The 15,031-nt window shown below is 47.2% G+C and overlaps 1 protein-coding gene and 1 pseudogene across 2 annotated transcripts; one reads left to right on the top strand and one right to left on the bottom strand.

Moving 5' to 3' along the window:
* The first annotated feature begins 2,081 nt into the window (after positions 1-2,081).
* LOC103888235 (extensin-like) lies at positions 2,082-14,717 on the top strand. Of its 2 annotated transcripts, XM_031656488.1 has the most exons (4): positions 2,082-4,895; positions 5,007-5,176; positions 9,880-11,036; positions 11,172-14,717. In XM_031656488.1, the coding sequence occupies exon 1, from the start codon at positions 4,033-4,035 to the stop codon at positions 4,648-4,650; it is 618 nt and encodes a 205-aa protein (XP_031512348.1). In that variant the 5' UTR covers positions 2,082-4,032; the 3' UTR covers positions 4,651-4,895; positions 5,007-5,176; positions 9,880-11,036; positions 11,172-14,717. The 2 variants fall into 2 exon arrangements, with proteins under 2 accessions (XP_031512348.1, XP_031512347.1); XM_031656487.1 differs by having other exon boundaries at positions 9,880-14,717.
* On the bottom strand, positions 7,244-8,137 carry LOC101004010 (annotated as a pseudogene).
* Positions 14,718-15,031: the final 314 nt, after the last annotated feature.

The following is a 15,031-nucleotide window of genomic DNA, read 5'->3' as shown; positions in this document are numbered from 1 at the left end:
ACCACAACCTCTGCCTCCTGGGTTCAAGTGATTCTCCTGCCTCAGCCTCCTGAGTAGCTGGAATTACAGGCATGTGCCACCATGCCCAGCTAATTTTGTATTTTTAGTAGAGACAGGGTTTCTCCATGTTGGTCAGGCTGGTCTCGAACTCCTGACCTCAGGTGACCTGCCTGCCTCAGCCTCCCAAAATGCTGGGATTACAGGCGTGAGCCACTGCGTCTGGTCTCTTTTATTGTTTTAAGGAGGGCTTATTAGTAGTAAATTCTGTCTTTGTTTAGCACTTGATCTTCAATGATGAACATGTCTTTCCTGAGCACCCACTTTTGAATGATAATTTGGGTATAAAATTCTAGATTGGCAGTTAATTCCTCTCAAGACTTACAAGATATGATTCCACTCACTTTTGTCTTTTTTGTTTTATGAAGTTTGCTTCTAGTTTAATTTCTTTATAAATAATCTGACTATCCTTTTACTGATTCTGCTGTCTTTAATGTTTGAAAGTTTCACTTTTTTGTCTAGATGTGAATTTCTTATGTTTTCCGCTATCACTGTGTGTTCTGAATCTGAAAATGAGTTATTTTATTTCTAAAGTAAAGTCAGCCAGTATCACTTTAAACGCTTCCTCTTACTCATTTTCCAGTTTTTCCTTCTGGTACTTTCTACTGACATATGCTGGACTTTTATATTCTATCCTACATACCTCTTAACCTTTTATATTTTTAAATTTTCATCTCTTTCTGCTATCTCTTGATAATGTCTTCAAATGTATTCTCTTTTTCTGTCTTTAATGGTTTTTTAATGTCACGTTTATCCTGTTCACTAAGTTAGTATTTCAATGATCTTTGTTTAATTCTGGTATTAGAAAGTTGTGTCTAATCTTTACTTTATCCTGTCCACTAGGTTTTATTATTTCAATTACAATATTTTTCATTCTGCATTTTTTTTGCCATCTGTTCTTCAGAATCTTTTTTTTTTTTTTTTTAACTTTAAATCCTTATATTTGCCTTTACTTATATAAAACTCTTGGTGGGTTATGTGTAAATCTGTTCTTTTGTGTATCTGCTGACCATCCCTCATGGGACTTGTTTACTCATGTGTTTTGTAATTGTGGATTGTGAAGTCATCTTAAGTGGGGCTTTTCTGTGGGAGGCTGTGGGGCCTAGGTTATGGCTATGCTCCTACAGAGTGATACACTGTGCATCCTCCTAACACCTGAGTTGACACTGTCCTGGAACCAATTTAAATTGCCACCTGTAGTTTTCCACACTAAGTAATTTAAGTTTTGGACTCAAAACCATGGCAAGATGTATTTCCAGGGTTTCAATTTGGAAAGATAAACTTTAATTTAAGAAAAATCCGGATTCTAGAGACCTCTTCTGTGAGAATACCTTTTTAGTTGCATCTAGATAGGCAGAAAAACTTAAGCTGCTAGCAACTATCAACTTTAATAATTCACCCACCCCCATCCTCGACTGCCACAATATCACCTCAACTATCTACTTCTATTTATTTTTTGTATTTGTAAATTTTCTTTTCACATTGTATGGTATGGCTGCATGATAATTTACTTAAACCTTTATTTATAAGCTTTCGGATTGTTTTTTCTATTTTAATACACAGTATTTCTATGAAAATTCTCAAAGGTATTGAGTATTGTGGATATTATTTAGGATAGAGTATAAAGGTTAAATAACTAATCTAGTATCAATCTTCCAGTACCTGTGAAAATTTTCAGGTTGTATGAAATTTTGTCCAGCAGCATTCCGCACCACAGGGAAGGCAAATACTTGGAATCAACCAGGTTGGGTTTTTCTCTTCAGAAGAGTAAAATAAAGGAAAGAGTCAGTGTGGTTAGGCTCGGTGTGGTGGCTCATGCCTGTAATCCCAGCACTTTGGGAGACTGAGGCAGGAAGATTGCTTGAGCTCAGGAGTTTGAAACCAGCCTGGGAAATATGGTAAAACCCCGTCTCTACTAAAAATACAAAAATTAGCCAGGTGTGGTGGCAGGGGCCTGTAGACCCAGCTACTTGGAGGGCTGAGGTGGGAGGGGATCACTTGAGCCCAGGAGGTCGAAGCTACAGTGAGCTGAAATTGCACTAGTGCACTCCAGCCTGGGTGACAAAGTGAGACCCTGTTATGAAAGAAAAAAAAGAAAAGAAAAGGAAAGAAAAAAAGGACAGGAGGCAGTGGCCAGAACAGCATGTAAGTGGGATAATTCTTGGGTAATGAAAAGGACTAGAATGCAGGTGATGGACTTTGGTGACAAAATGCAAACTATGCATACAACAAGGAGAGTTAATGTTCAGAATATGTGAAAAAACTTTCACAATAACTCCAAGGAAAGACTTAGGTTTTCACTACAAAGAAATGCTAAGTGCTGAGGTGATAGATCTACTAAATACCCTGATTTGACTATTGCTCAATGCACACATGTACAGAAACATCACACTGTATCCCACAAATACCCACAATTATCACATATCAATTAAAATAAAACTTCTAAAATATGGAAAACTTCTTAAAAGTAAACAAACAAACAAAAATCAGGAAAAGCAGAGGCCACAGAATTAAATCAGGCCATTTAAATGGACATTCAAGTCAGTCAGGATGAACTCAAGTATAAGACTTTAGGAAAAGTGTGAAAGTTTTCACTGAAAATTTCCAAGAGATCTGAAGGTGGCAGTGCCAGGGAACTAGCAGTGGGGGTGGGTAGCACATGTTTCTAAGAGCAAGAGATTTTCTAATAGGAGGAGAGAAATAATGATTCCCAAGGAATTGGAAGGAGCAAAGAGACTCTATAAACCACATTCCCACCTGAAGTACTTTAAGTACTCTGGAGTTTGAGAGAATGTGTAATCTCTACTTGACATCCAAGGGAAGCAATGCCCTCAAGGGAAATCCAGGTTACAGTTACAGCCAGGAGATGCAAGGAACTGTCAAAGATAGAGCAGCCAAAGGAAATCAGGACATTGGCTTGTCATACAGCTGGACTTCCAGAGATGACAACTGAATGTTTTGTGCAGTGTGGGAGGAAAGGGGTGCTGGACCAAGGGAGAGAATTCAGAATATAGTGGTAAGAGTGCAGGAGAGAATGGGAGAACAAAGGGGCTTAGGGTTTGGATAGTGATCACAGAAACCAGGAATGTTCAGCAGAGAGGGTTGCTCCATCAGACAAAAGAATGGAGAAGTGTGCAGGGGCCTTCTTAGCCATCCCACATGGAATCAGATAGCTCAGCAAGAAAGTCTAAATCTAGTCATTACGTGTCCAGGAGTGGGCAGTCCTCCTGCTAGCATTGGCCCTATGTTTATGGTTCCTGTTAAGAGGACAGGGGAACAGGGACCAAGAGGTTACTACAGAAAGTCAAGTTGTGCTCTGAAGCGCCCCCTGCAGGACCCTGTCCAGAGAGACAGGAGCGGTTGAGGCTGCTGGTCAGCACTCTGGGCTATTTTGTGCTCCCTCCCACCTGCTCCTCCTTTTGGCCCAAGTTCTAGTCCCACTTGCTTTGTCACCCCCTCCCTGTTTATGGCAGCTTCCTCTCTGGTCTTCAGTGTCCTCGTTGATACAGTGAACATAGCATCTCTCCTCTAATCACATATATTCATACAGTAAGCATAAATGATGTGAAAGTACTTTGAAAAATGTAGTAAGTGAAAGAGCACTGACTTCTTCCCATTTTCCCAAGTCCTGCTTCAGAACCACTCTCCTAGGCCCCCAGTCCCTAGCTCCATCTTGGACCTTTGATCAAACTTTGCCTACTGAGGGGCATAACTACATGGTATCCCCAGAACGGGGACTAATATTACAGCCCCCATTTCTTCTCTGCTATTTGCCATGATACTCTTAAACCTAGAGACTGGGATCCTCTCCCTAGGCCAAAAGGGAGGGGCACACAGGCATCATAATGGGCATTCAGACATGGTATGATGCAAGGGGTGGGCATGTTATAAATGCTGGGGTAGGTCTGGGCACATCCCACTTACTCATTTGGACTCACTGGGAGAAGGGATTAACTAGAATTCTCATTGGAAGAAATGACAGGAAAGCTCCCTCCAATTTCTCAATTTCCACCCCGCCCGATACCCAGTTTGATTCCGCACCCTCCTAATCCATGCCACCCTTGTAATCCAACCCGCTCTCCTAAGGCAACCCACTTACCCCCCCTTTATCCTCAATCTGCCAAGCCCCTTCCTCCTCTCCAGAAGCATGTGGATTTTTCAGTTTTCTGCCCTAACTGTTATCCCACTGTGGCTCATACCTGCCCTCCCCACTACCCTACCCTAATACTCTACCTGCCCTGCTCTTCTGCTCTTCATCACAGACTATCTATTTGCCAATGCCGTGGTCCCACAACTCTTTCTGGCAACTTCCCTATCTATGCCTCTAGCCCTCTTAGCCCTGCTTGCCAAAGCTGTGGTTTCAGAGCTCTTTCCTGTGACTCCCCTATCTATCCACCTACTCCTCCTCCTAGCCCTGCTTGCCAGTGCTGTGGTCCCAGAATTCCTTCCTGTCACTCCCCTGTCTATCCGCCTACTCCTCATCCTAGCCCTACTACTTCCCGATACTCTAGTCCCAGAACTCTTTCCTGTGACTCCTTTATCTATTCCTCTACTACTACTTCTAGCTCTGTTTGCGAATGCTGTGGTCCCTGAACTTTTTCCTGTCACTCCCCTATCGATCCCCCTACTCCTCCTTGTAGCCCTTCTTTCTAGAACTCAGCCTCCAGCCCTGCCACCTGCAACCAGACCTGGCGATTCAAAGATCTCATCTTGGAGATGTTTTTCCTGCTCCTGGAGCAGTTTTGGTGCAGTTCAGAATGGCCAGGACCATGGCTTCAGCAGCCTGACGTGGTGGACAAAGGAAATGCAAGACAATGGCAAACCTGCATTCAGCCTCAGTAAGTCACGGGAGCCCTTCTCCATGGCCAGGTCCTGGTCACCTACTGCTATCTGTATTTTGCCTTCACTCCCATCTTGTTAATCCTCTTTGATTTTCTTTCTCTAAACAGTCTGCTCCTTTCCTTCCCTGCCTGATCAGCCAGATGGCCTAAGCTTCTACATTTGTCCCTGGCTTCTCCATGGAACTCAGTCTGTAGCCACAGAACAAACCACAGGGCCAGAGACAGAGAAAGTAGAGGTGAATGAGGAGTGGGAAGCACCTCATCTGTTCTCAAGGAGGGTAAGTCCTGCCCTGGGTTAAAGTAAGGGCAAGAACCATTACCCCTGAGAGCTCACAGGGCACAAGGCCCCTGCTAGAGACAGAGCGAGACTCAGTTTTGATTTTGTTCATGTTTTTTGGGTCTTTTTTATTCCAGAATTTATTTGTATTCACCCTAGGATTCCAGAACCACGGCAGGGACTTTAGATATCTAGAGTCAACAGAATCTCAATTAAAATCTCACTATATTTTTGAGAATTTGACAACTAAAATTTATACAGAAATGCAAAAAGCCAAGGTTAGTCCACATTCTCCTAAGACATTTTTGCCTACCAGATACCAGAACTCATCATGAAAATTATAGTAATTAAGATAGTGTAGGAGTGGGGAAAACACAGACAAGCAGACAAATGCCACAGATCCAGAGCACAAGGACTGCCACACTGCTCTGCCCATGCATGGCTACTGAACACTTGAGACGTGCTATTAAGTGTAGAACTTACACTGGAATTTTGTTGTTGTTTTTAAAAAGAATTATTTATTTACCAAATCTGAGACATGTTAGATACAACCAATTTTGTTTACATATTTTAAATCAATTTTGAAGTGTTACACACACACACACGCACGCATACAACAGTTGTCCTGAGGTGAAAGTCACCTTCTCAATAAACTGTTGCAAGTGTTCTCACCCAAGGTTGAAAAATTGTTTATCCTGAACATGAAAACCTGTAACAAACTTAATTATGTAAAAGTCATTACTTGTAGTTTTCCTGTTGCAAAGATTAAAAAAAAAAAAAGTACAACTAATATATATGAGTCATAATGTAATCCTGGATTGTCCCCATACCAAAACCAGAGGCTCTTCTAATTTTAAACCCATCATCGGAGAACAAGAGAAAGTCATTTCATTTTACACAAAGCAAAATGTACATGTGTTGAAAAAGAAAGACCTAAAGAAAGACCGAAACAAAAACCCCGGGGCGGACCCTGATGCCCGAAACAAAGACCGCTGATCAAAAACAAAATGGCGGCTATATATCACTGCAATGAAATCCAAGAGGCTTCAACCCTTTGGCATCAGAAATCCAGATTTTTCCAATTATGTAAATGCATGTTTCTTATGTGCCAAGAGGGAGGGAAGCGGATGTGCCAGTGTGGAAAGAAAAAGAGCCACCACTCACTGGCAATTTTAAACCCATCATCAGAGAACAAGAGAAAGTCATTTCGATTCTCTCACCCAGGGAACTAGCTTTAACAGAAAATTAGGAGGTCAGGCAGAAACCCAAAAATGATTATTAGCTACTTGTGTCATCAATTTAACTGGAGGTGACTGAGTCCTAAGGTTCAATGTAAAAATGTATGGGGCAAAATGTATGCTGAGTTGTAGCTTTAAAGCAAAACAAGAAAACAAAGTAGAAAAGTACCCAGCCTGGCAGCATACGCCCAAGTCAGAGAGCTCTGCCATTAGGATGGGCAGAAACCATCAAGATTCATACTGTTGTTTCTCGTAAGGACTCAACAAAATCTTAGTGACCTGAACCACAAATTGAGGGAGTCCAAAGAATGCAGTCATTTTAGTACAGTACAGGCTTTGTGCTGACTTCCTGAACAAACTGCATTTTATTGTGAAAACAAAAAGAAGAAATAATAAAAAACTATACCCCATATTTCACTTAATGGAGGGAGCATTCAAATAAGAAATTATGCCAATCAACTGTCAAATTTCCACTATAACTTTCCTGAAAAGGTGTTTCCCCCTCCAATATCCCAGTATCTACTAATCACAAAGAAACATAAGTTGTGAATGTATAGTTCAGAAAATAAAAATGGAGAAACTAATGATATTATTATGACCAAGATGTTTGGTAAACAGTGAATTCAGAGTTTAGGATCATCAGGAAGAGGCCTTTTTTTTTTTTTGAGACAGAGTCTCTGTCACCTAGACTGGAGTACAGTGGTGTGATCTTGGCTCACTGCAACCTCCACCTCCTGGGTTCAAGGGATTCTCTTTCCTCAGCCTCCTGAGTAGCTGGGATTACAGGCTCACACCACCACGCCCAGCTAATTTTTGTATTTTTAGTAGAGACAGGGTTTCACCATGTTGGTCAGGCTGGTCTTGAACTCCTGACCTTGTGATCCGCTGGGATCACAGGCGTAAGCCACCGTGACCAGCCAGGAAGAGGCTTCTTAAATAAGCCTCTGGACTTCAAAAAAGCTTTTCAGGTAGTAGATCTGTCCCAATGTCATGGCAACTAGAACAAGAGCTTCAAAGAAGGACCAAAGAACCACTCTGCTGTTTGTGTTGTTGTTGATGGCTCCATGTATCCTCTCCCGATTTCCATGTATTCCTGTTTGTGCTTTCCAGCTGTCATCGCCACTGCTAGCTCACTGATCATTTCTTCTAAGTTGTTCTGGTGAGCTTCTTTTTCCATGTCTTGTCCTTTTGGAGCCTCCCCAATATCAATGGTGAACATCACTATTTTTGGAGTCATGGTAGACATCTGGTTACTAAAACAAACTTCGGAATCCATGTGAGCAGCAAATGTGTATTTCCCACTGGATTCTCCATCTCCTATGTAAATCCCTTTATTATCTGGTCCTATTATCTCCACATTGATGTCCAGGAAGCTGCCCTCCGCCACCTCAGAGATGAGGCCCATCTTGGTACCCGAGGTGACCCGCTCAAAGGAGCACTCCTCGGCATGTGGGTTGATGCTAATAAAGTAGCCTGAGACCATGGCCAGGAGCGCGGCCAGGAGCACCAGCAGGTCAGCAAGGGTCACCATGGTGGGGCTGGGGCCGAAGCCAGGACCTGGACTGCGGCCTCCAGAGGCGCCCCTGCTGCCGCCCCGCTAGAATTTTAAACAGTAGGAAAAACGGACTGGGTACGGTGGTTCACGCCTGTAATCCCAGCACTTTGGGAGACCAAGGTGGGTGGATCACGAGGTCAAGAGTTCGAGACCAGCCTGGCCAAGACAGTGAAACCCCATCTCTATTAAAAATACCAAAAAAAAAAAAAAAAAAATTAGCCAGGAGCAGTGGCAGGTGCCTGTAATCCCAGCTACTCAGGAGGCTGAGGCAGGAGAAAATAAATAAATTAAGTAGAAAGAACAATGTCAAATGTCTCAATTTTTTTTTTTTTTTCTTGAGACAGGAGTTTCACTCTTGTTGCCCAGGCTGGAGTGTAATAATGCAATCTCGGCTCACTGCAACCTCCATCTCCTGGGTTTAAGCAGTTCTCCTGCCTCAGCCTCCCAAGTAGCTGGGATTACAGACATGCTCCACCACGACAGGCTAATTTTTTGTATTTAGTAGAGACAGAGTCTCACCATGTTGGTCAGGCTGGTCTCCAACTGCTGACCTCATGTGATCTGCCCGCCTCAGCCTCCCAAAGTGCTGGGATTACAGGCATGAGCCACCATGCCCAGCCATGTGTCAATTTTTATATTGAAACTTTGAAAGTAAAATAACTTGGATATACCAAGTTAAATAAAACATTATTAACATTAGCTTTATCAGGTTCCTTTTTCTCTCCGATGTGGACACTAGATATTTAGCCTAGGTACACAATATTTAGTCTAAATAGGCAATACATGTCTCACTTCATATTTTTATTGCATGGCACTGATCTAGAAGATAACAGAACTATATCTTTAGGACATCAAATTAGGAAAAGATGCCATAAATGGCAATTAAGAAGCAATAACCATAAAGGGAAACACTAATATAATTTGACCACATTTAAAGTTCTGGTGTCAAAAGACAGCATTAAGAGACTAAAACAGCAAGCCACAAACAGAAAAAATGTATTTGCAGCACACATGATTCTCAATAAAGAACTTCAACAAGCTAATAAATAGGCAACCAATCCAATAGAAAAACACGTTCAACAGAGTCTCCCGAACACCCAAACGCATCCCGCAGAACATAGTGTCAGAATGAATGTATGGCGGGGAAGAGTGTTTAGGCACACACTAAATTGGGTGGCTAATTCACCCATCCTAGGGATACCTTTGGATCTTTTAAAGTAAGTGATATTATATGAAGTATCCAAAGTCATTCATAAAAACAAAACTTAAGATAGGGACTGCTAAGGCTGGAGGGACAGGGAAATGCAGAGTTGTTTCATGAGTGCAAAGATGTTCTGGAGACTGGTTTCATGCAATGTGAATATACTTTTGTGTACTTAAAAATGCCTAAGATGGGAAGGCCGAGGAGGGCAGATCACAAGTCATGAGTTCGAGACCAGCCTGGCCAATATGGTGAAACCCCATCTCTACCACAATATAAAACTATTAGCTGGGCGTGGTGGTGTACGCCTGTAGTCCCAGCTACTCGGGAGGCTGAGGCAGGAGAATTGCTTGAACCCAGGAGGCAGAGGTTGCAGTGAGTGGAGATTGCACCATTGCACTCCAGCCTGGATGACAGAGCTAGACTAGACTGTTTCCAAAAAAAAAAAAAAAAAATGCCTAAGATGGTAAGTTTTATATTATGTGTATTTTACAAATAAATATTTTAAAAACCTCTAAAGTCACCATGTTACTTAGAATCAGAAAGAGTTATTCTGTCTATATTATCGTGTTGGTGATACTGGCCACATTGACCAGAATGTTCTTCATATAGAAAATCTCCAGTTTTCTGAGACAGACACAGAGTTTGGATTCTTGACATCTGCTTTTAAGTAGGGAGAGATTTCTGACTCCTTACAAAATTTCTTTTAGAGAATGATTGGCCAAGATGAGATCCAATCATATGTCCATCATCTCCTGGGTCATCCACTTGGTGGTGAGTCCTTTCCAGGCCATGTGCAGGGGCAGTTCCAGTAACCAGGCAGGAGCTGAGAAGCCCAGGCAGGTGAGTTGAGCGCTGGAAGCAGGCGGGGTGTGAAGTAAGACCCTGAGAAGTGGGAGCGGGGTGAGGTGGATGGGCAATAAAAACAAGACCTACTCCAGAAGGGTGGTACCACAGGGACAGTTGCCTGGAGATGGAAAAGGATGCAGTTGCCTGGAGTCGGCAAAAGGCGCGGAGCAGGTAGGGAGCAAGAGGGCACCCAGAGTGCTCCAGACCAGACCAAGCAGCATGGAGGCGATGGTGGGACACCCGAGGGGGCAGGCGAACCCAGATGAGGTTCATCGGGACCAGATTTTGTGGGGTCTGCGTGACCGTATCAAGCCATGTGGAGGCCATGGTGGGACATCCAAGAGAGGAGGTGACGCCAGATGAGGTTTATTGGGACCAGATCTTGTGGGGACTGCGTGACCATATCAAGCCGTGTAGAGGCCACGGTGGGACACCCGAGGGAGCAGGTGACCCCACATGAGGTTCATCAGGACCAGATCTTGTGGGGACCGCGTGACAAGATCAAGCCGTGTGGAGGCCACGGTGGGACACCCGAAGGAGCAGGCGACCACAGATGAGGTTCATCAGATCTTACGGGGACCACCTGACTAGATCAAGCCGTGTGAAGTCCACGGTGGGACACTCCAGGGAGCAGGCAACCCCAGAGAAGGTTCATCGGGACCAGATCTTCTGGGGACCGCCTGACCAGATCAAGCCATGGGGAGGGCACAGGGGACATCTGAGGGAGCAGGTGACACCAGATGACGTTCACTGGGACCAGATCTTGTGGGGACTGCCTGACCAGATCAAGTTGTATGGAGACCACGGTGGGACACCCGAGAGACCAGGCGACCCCACATGAGGTTCATCAGATCTTATGGGGTCCGCCTGACCAGACCAAGCTGTGTGGAGGCCACGGTGGGACACTGACAGAGCAGGCAAACCCAGATGAGGTTCATCAGATATTCTGGGGACCGCATGATCAGATCAAGCTGTGTGGAAGCCACGGTGGGACACCCAAGGGAGCAGGCGATCCCAGGTGAGGTTCATCAGATCTTGTGGGGACCGCTTGACTATATCAAGCCATGTGGAGGCCACGGTGGGACACCTGAGGGAGCCGGCGACCCCAGATGAGGTTCGTTGGGACCAGATCTTGTGTTTACCGCATGAGCAGATCAAGTCGTTTGGAGGCCACGGTGGGCCACCCGAGGGAGCAGGCGACCCCAGATAACGTTAGTTGAGACCAAATCTTGTGGGGACAGCATGACCAGATCAAGCCGTGTGGAGTCCACAGTAGGACACCCAAGGGAGTAGGTGACCTCAGATGAGGTTCATTGGGACCAGATCTTGTGGGGACCGCCTGACCAGATCACGCCGTGTGGAGGCCACGGTGGGACACCTGAGGGAGCAGGCGACCCCAGATGAGATTCATCGGTACCAGATCTTGTGGGGACCGCCTGAGCAGATCAGGCCGTGTGGAGGCCACGGTGGGACACCCGAGGGAGCAGGTGACCCTACATGAGGTTCATCAGATTTTGTGGGGACTGCGTGACCACATCAAGTCATGTGGAGGCCACAGTGGGCCACCCGAGAGAGCAGACGACCCCAGATGAGGTTTGTTGAGACCAGATCTTCTGGGGACAGTGTGACCAGACCAAGCTGTGTGGAGTCCACAGTGGGACACCCAAGGGAGCAGGCGACCCCAGATGAGGTTCATCTGGACCAGATCTTGTGGGGACTGCCTGACCAGATCACGCTGTGTGGAGGCCATGGTGGGACACCCGAGGGAACAAACGACCCCAGATGAGGTTCGTCAGATCTTGTGGGGTCTGCCTGAGCAGACCACACCATGTGGAGGCCATGGTGGGTCACCCGACGGAGCAGGCGACCCCAGATGAGGTTCATCAGATCTTGTGGGGACGGCATGAGCAGATCAAGATGTGTGGAGGCCATGGTAGGACACCCGAGGGAGCAGGCGACCCCAGATGAGGTTCATCAGATTTTGTGGGGACCGCCTGACCATATCAAGCCATGTGGGGGCCACGGTGGGACACCCGAGGCAGCAGGCGACCTCAGATGAGGTTCTACCGAATCAGATCTTGTGGGGACCGCCTGACCGGATGAAGCCGTGTGGAGGCCACGGTGGGACACCTGAGGGAGCAGGTGACCCTACATGAGGTTCATCAGATCTTGTGGGGACTGCATGACCACATCAAGCCGTGTGGAGGGCACAGTGGGCCACCCGAGGGAGCAGATGACCCCAGATGAGGTTAGTTGAGACCATATCTTGTGGGGACAGTGTGACCAGATCAAGCCATGTGGAGTCTACAGTGGGACACCTGAGGGAGCAGGCGACCCCAGATGAGGTTCATCTGGACCAGATCTTTTGGGGACCGCCTGACCAGATCACACCGTGTGGAGGCCACGGTGGGACACCCAAGGGAACAAACGACCCCAGATGAGGTTCGTCAGATCTTGTGGGGTCTGCCTGAGCAGACCACGCCATGTGGAGGCCATGGTGGGTCACCCGACGGAGCAGGAGACCCCCAGATAAGGTTCATCAGATCTCGTGGGGATGGCATGAGCAGATCAAGATGTGTGGAGGCCATGGTAGGACACCCAAGGGAGCAGGTGACCCCAGATGTGGTTCATCAGATTTTGTGGCGACTGCCTGACCATATCAAGCCATGTGGAGGCCACGGTGGGACACCCGAGGCAGCAGGCGACCCCAGATGAGGTTCTACCGAATCAGATCTTGTGGGGACCGCCTGACCAGATGAAGCCGTGTGGAGGCGAAGGTGGGACACCCGAGGCAGCAGGCGACTGCAGATGAGGTTTGTCAGGACCAGATCTTGTGGGGACTGTGTGACCACATCACGCCGTGTGGAGGCCACGGTGGGGCACCCAAGGGAGCAAGTGACCCCACATGAGGTTTATCACATCTTGTGGGGATCGCATGAGCAGATCAACCTGTGTCAAGGCCACGGTGGGACACCCAAGGGAGCGGGCGACCCCAGATGAGGTTTTACCGAACCAGATCTTGTGGGGACCACCTGACCAAATCAAGCCGTGTGGAGGCCACGGTGGGACACTTGAGGGAGCAGGTGACCCCAGTACAGGCTCGTCAGATCTTGTGGGGTCTGCCTGAGCAGACCAAGTCGTGTGGAGGCCACGGTGGGACACCCGATGGAACAGGAGACCCCAGATGAGGTTCATCAGATCTTGTGGGGACCGCCTGACCAGATCAAGCCGTGTGGAGGCCACGGTGGGACACCTAAGGGAACAAGCAACCCCAGATGAGGTTCGTCAGATCTTGTGGGGTCCGCCTGAGCAGACCAAGTGTGTGGAGGCCATGATGGGACACCCGATGGAGCAGGCGACCCCAGATGAGGTTCATCAGATCTTGTGGGGACCGCATGATCAGATCAAGCTGTGTGGAGGCCAAGATAGGACACCCAAGGGAGCAGGCCACCCCAGATGAGGTTCATCAGATCTTGCAGAGACCGCTTGGGCAGATCAAGCTGTGTGGAGGCTATGGTGGGCCATCTGAAGACCCCAGATGAGGTTTGTTGAGACTAGATCTTGTGGGGAGAGCGTGATCAGATCAAGCTGTGTGGAGGCCACGGTGGGACACCCCCGAAGCAGCAGGCGACCCCAGATGAGGTTCACAGGACCAGATCTTGTGGGGGCTACGTGACCGCATCAAGCAGTGTGGAGGCCACGGTGGGACACCCGAGGGAGCAGGCGACCCCACATGAGGTTCGTCAGATCTTGTGGGGACTGCATGAGCAGATCAAGCTGTGTGGAGGCCATGGTGGGCCACCCGAGGGAGCAGGCGACCCCAGATGAAGTTTGTTGAGATCAGATCTTGTGGGGACAGCGTGACCAGATCAAGCCGTGTGCAGTCCACCGTGGGATACCCGAGGGAGCAGGCAACCCCAGATGAGGGTCATCGGGACCAGATCTTGGGACCACGTGACCATATCAAGCCGTGTGGAGGCCACGGTGGGACACTCGAAGGAGCAGGTGACTGCAGATGAGGTTCATCGTGACCAGATCTTGTAGGCACTGCCTGACCAGATCAAGGCGTTTGGAGGCCATGGTGGGACAGCCAAGGGAGCAGGTGACCCCAGATGAGGTTCATCAGATCTTGTGGGGACTGCCTGACCAGATCAAGCTGTGTGGAGGCCACGGCGGGATACCCAAGGGAGCAGGCAACCCCAGATGAGGTTCATCAGATCTTGTGGGACTGTGTGAGCAGATCAAGCCATGTGGAGGCCACAGCAGGACACCTGAGGGAGCAGGTGACCCCAGATGGGGTTCATCAGGAGCAGATCTTGTGGGAACTGCTCTTCAGTTATGAACCTACAAACTCGATACGCAGCATCACATGTATGCTCTCTGCAAGGGTGATGGGCCTGGTAGGATGGAGGAAAGGCCAGAATGGGGAGTTCTCCCACGGAAAAAAGGAGAGAGTCCTGGTGGCTGTGGAATGAAGGGTGTGGGTCCCAGTGAAGGAATAGATGCCTTCTCGCACCCCACCTCCTTTCATAGATGTTAGGAGCGACATCTTTGGAAGACGCCTCGCCTACATCACATCAGATGTATTAAATACACCAAAATGCATCCACATTCCACGAAACATTTTCACTGTGGAGATGAGAGACTGAATACCTTTTTCTAATTTTGCTTTTGAAATATATTTTGCAAGATTGTTACATTTTGGTTTTCTTGGTATTTTGGTTTCTAATAAGCTAGAGGTTTCTACTCAGGTTTCTGATCTTCTCTCAGACCTTCAGAAAGCTCAGAGGTAGGAGCCTCTGGGCTACGGTGCTCCCCTGATGAAGCAGCCCTGCGCTCCACTCTCATCACTGTGCACACTCCACCAGCCTGTCACATCAGTTCCCCCTAGGCTGCTGGGCCTTAGACGGAGCCCCTGCATCCAGCCATATATATATATATAAATTCTTTGCTTGTCATTTTTGATTAGTGTAAGAAGCCTAGACTGGCTAGAAGTTCTGAATTTAAATCTGT

Source organism: Papio anubis, chromosome 16 (genome assembly GCF_008728515.1).
Source record: "Papio anubis isolate 15944 chromosome 16, Panubis1.0, whole genome shotgun sequence".
Taxonomy (NCBI): Eukaryota; Metazoa; Chordata; class Mammalia; order Primates; family Cercopithecidae; genus Papio; species Papio anubis.
This window is presented reverse-complemented; position numbering and strand designations above follow the sequence as displayed.

Coding starts and splice junctions, on each gene's coding strand:
- LOC103888235 (XM_031656488.1), top strand. CDS start 4,033: ATGACAGGAAAGCTCCCTCCAATTTCTCAATTTCCACCCCGCCCGATA.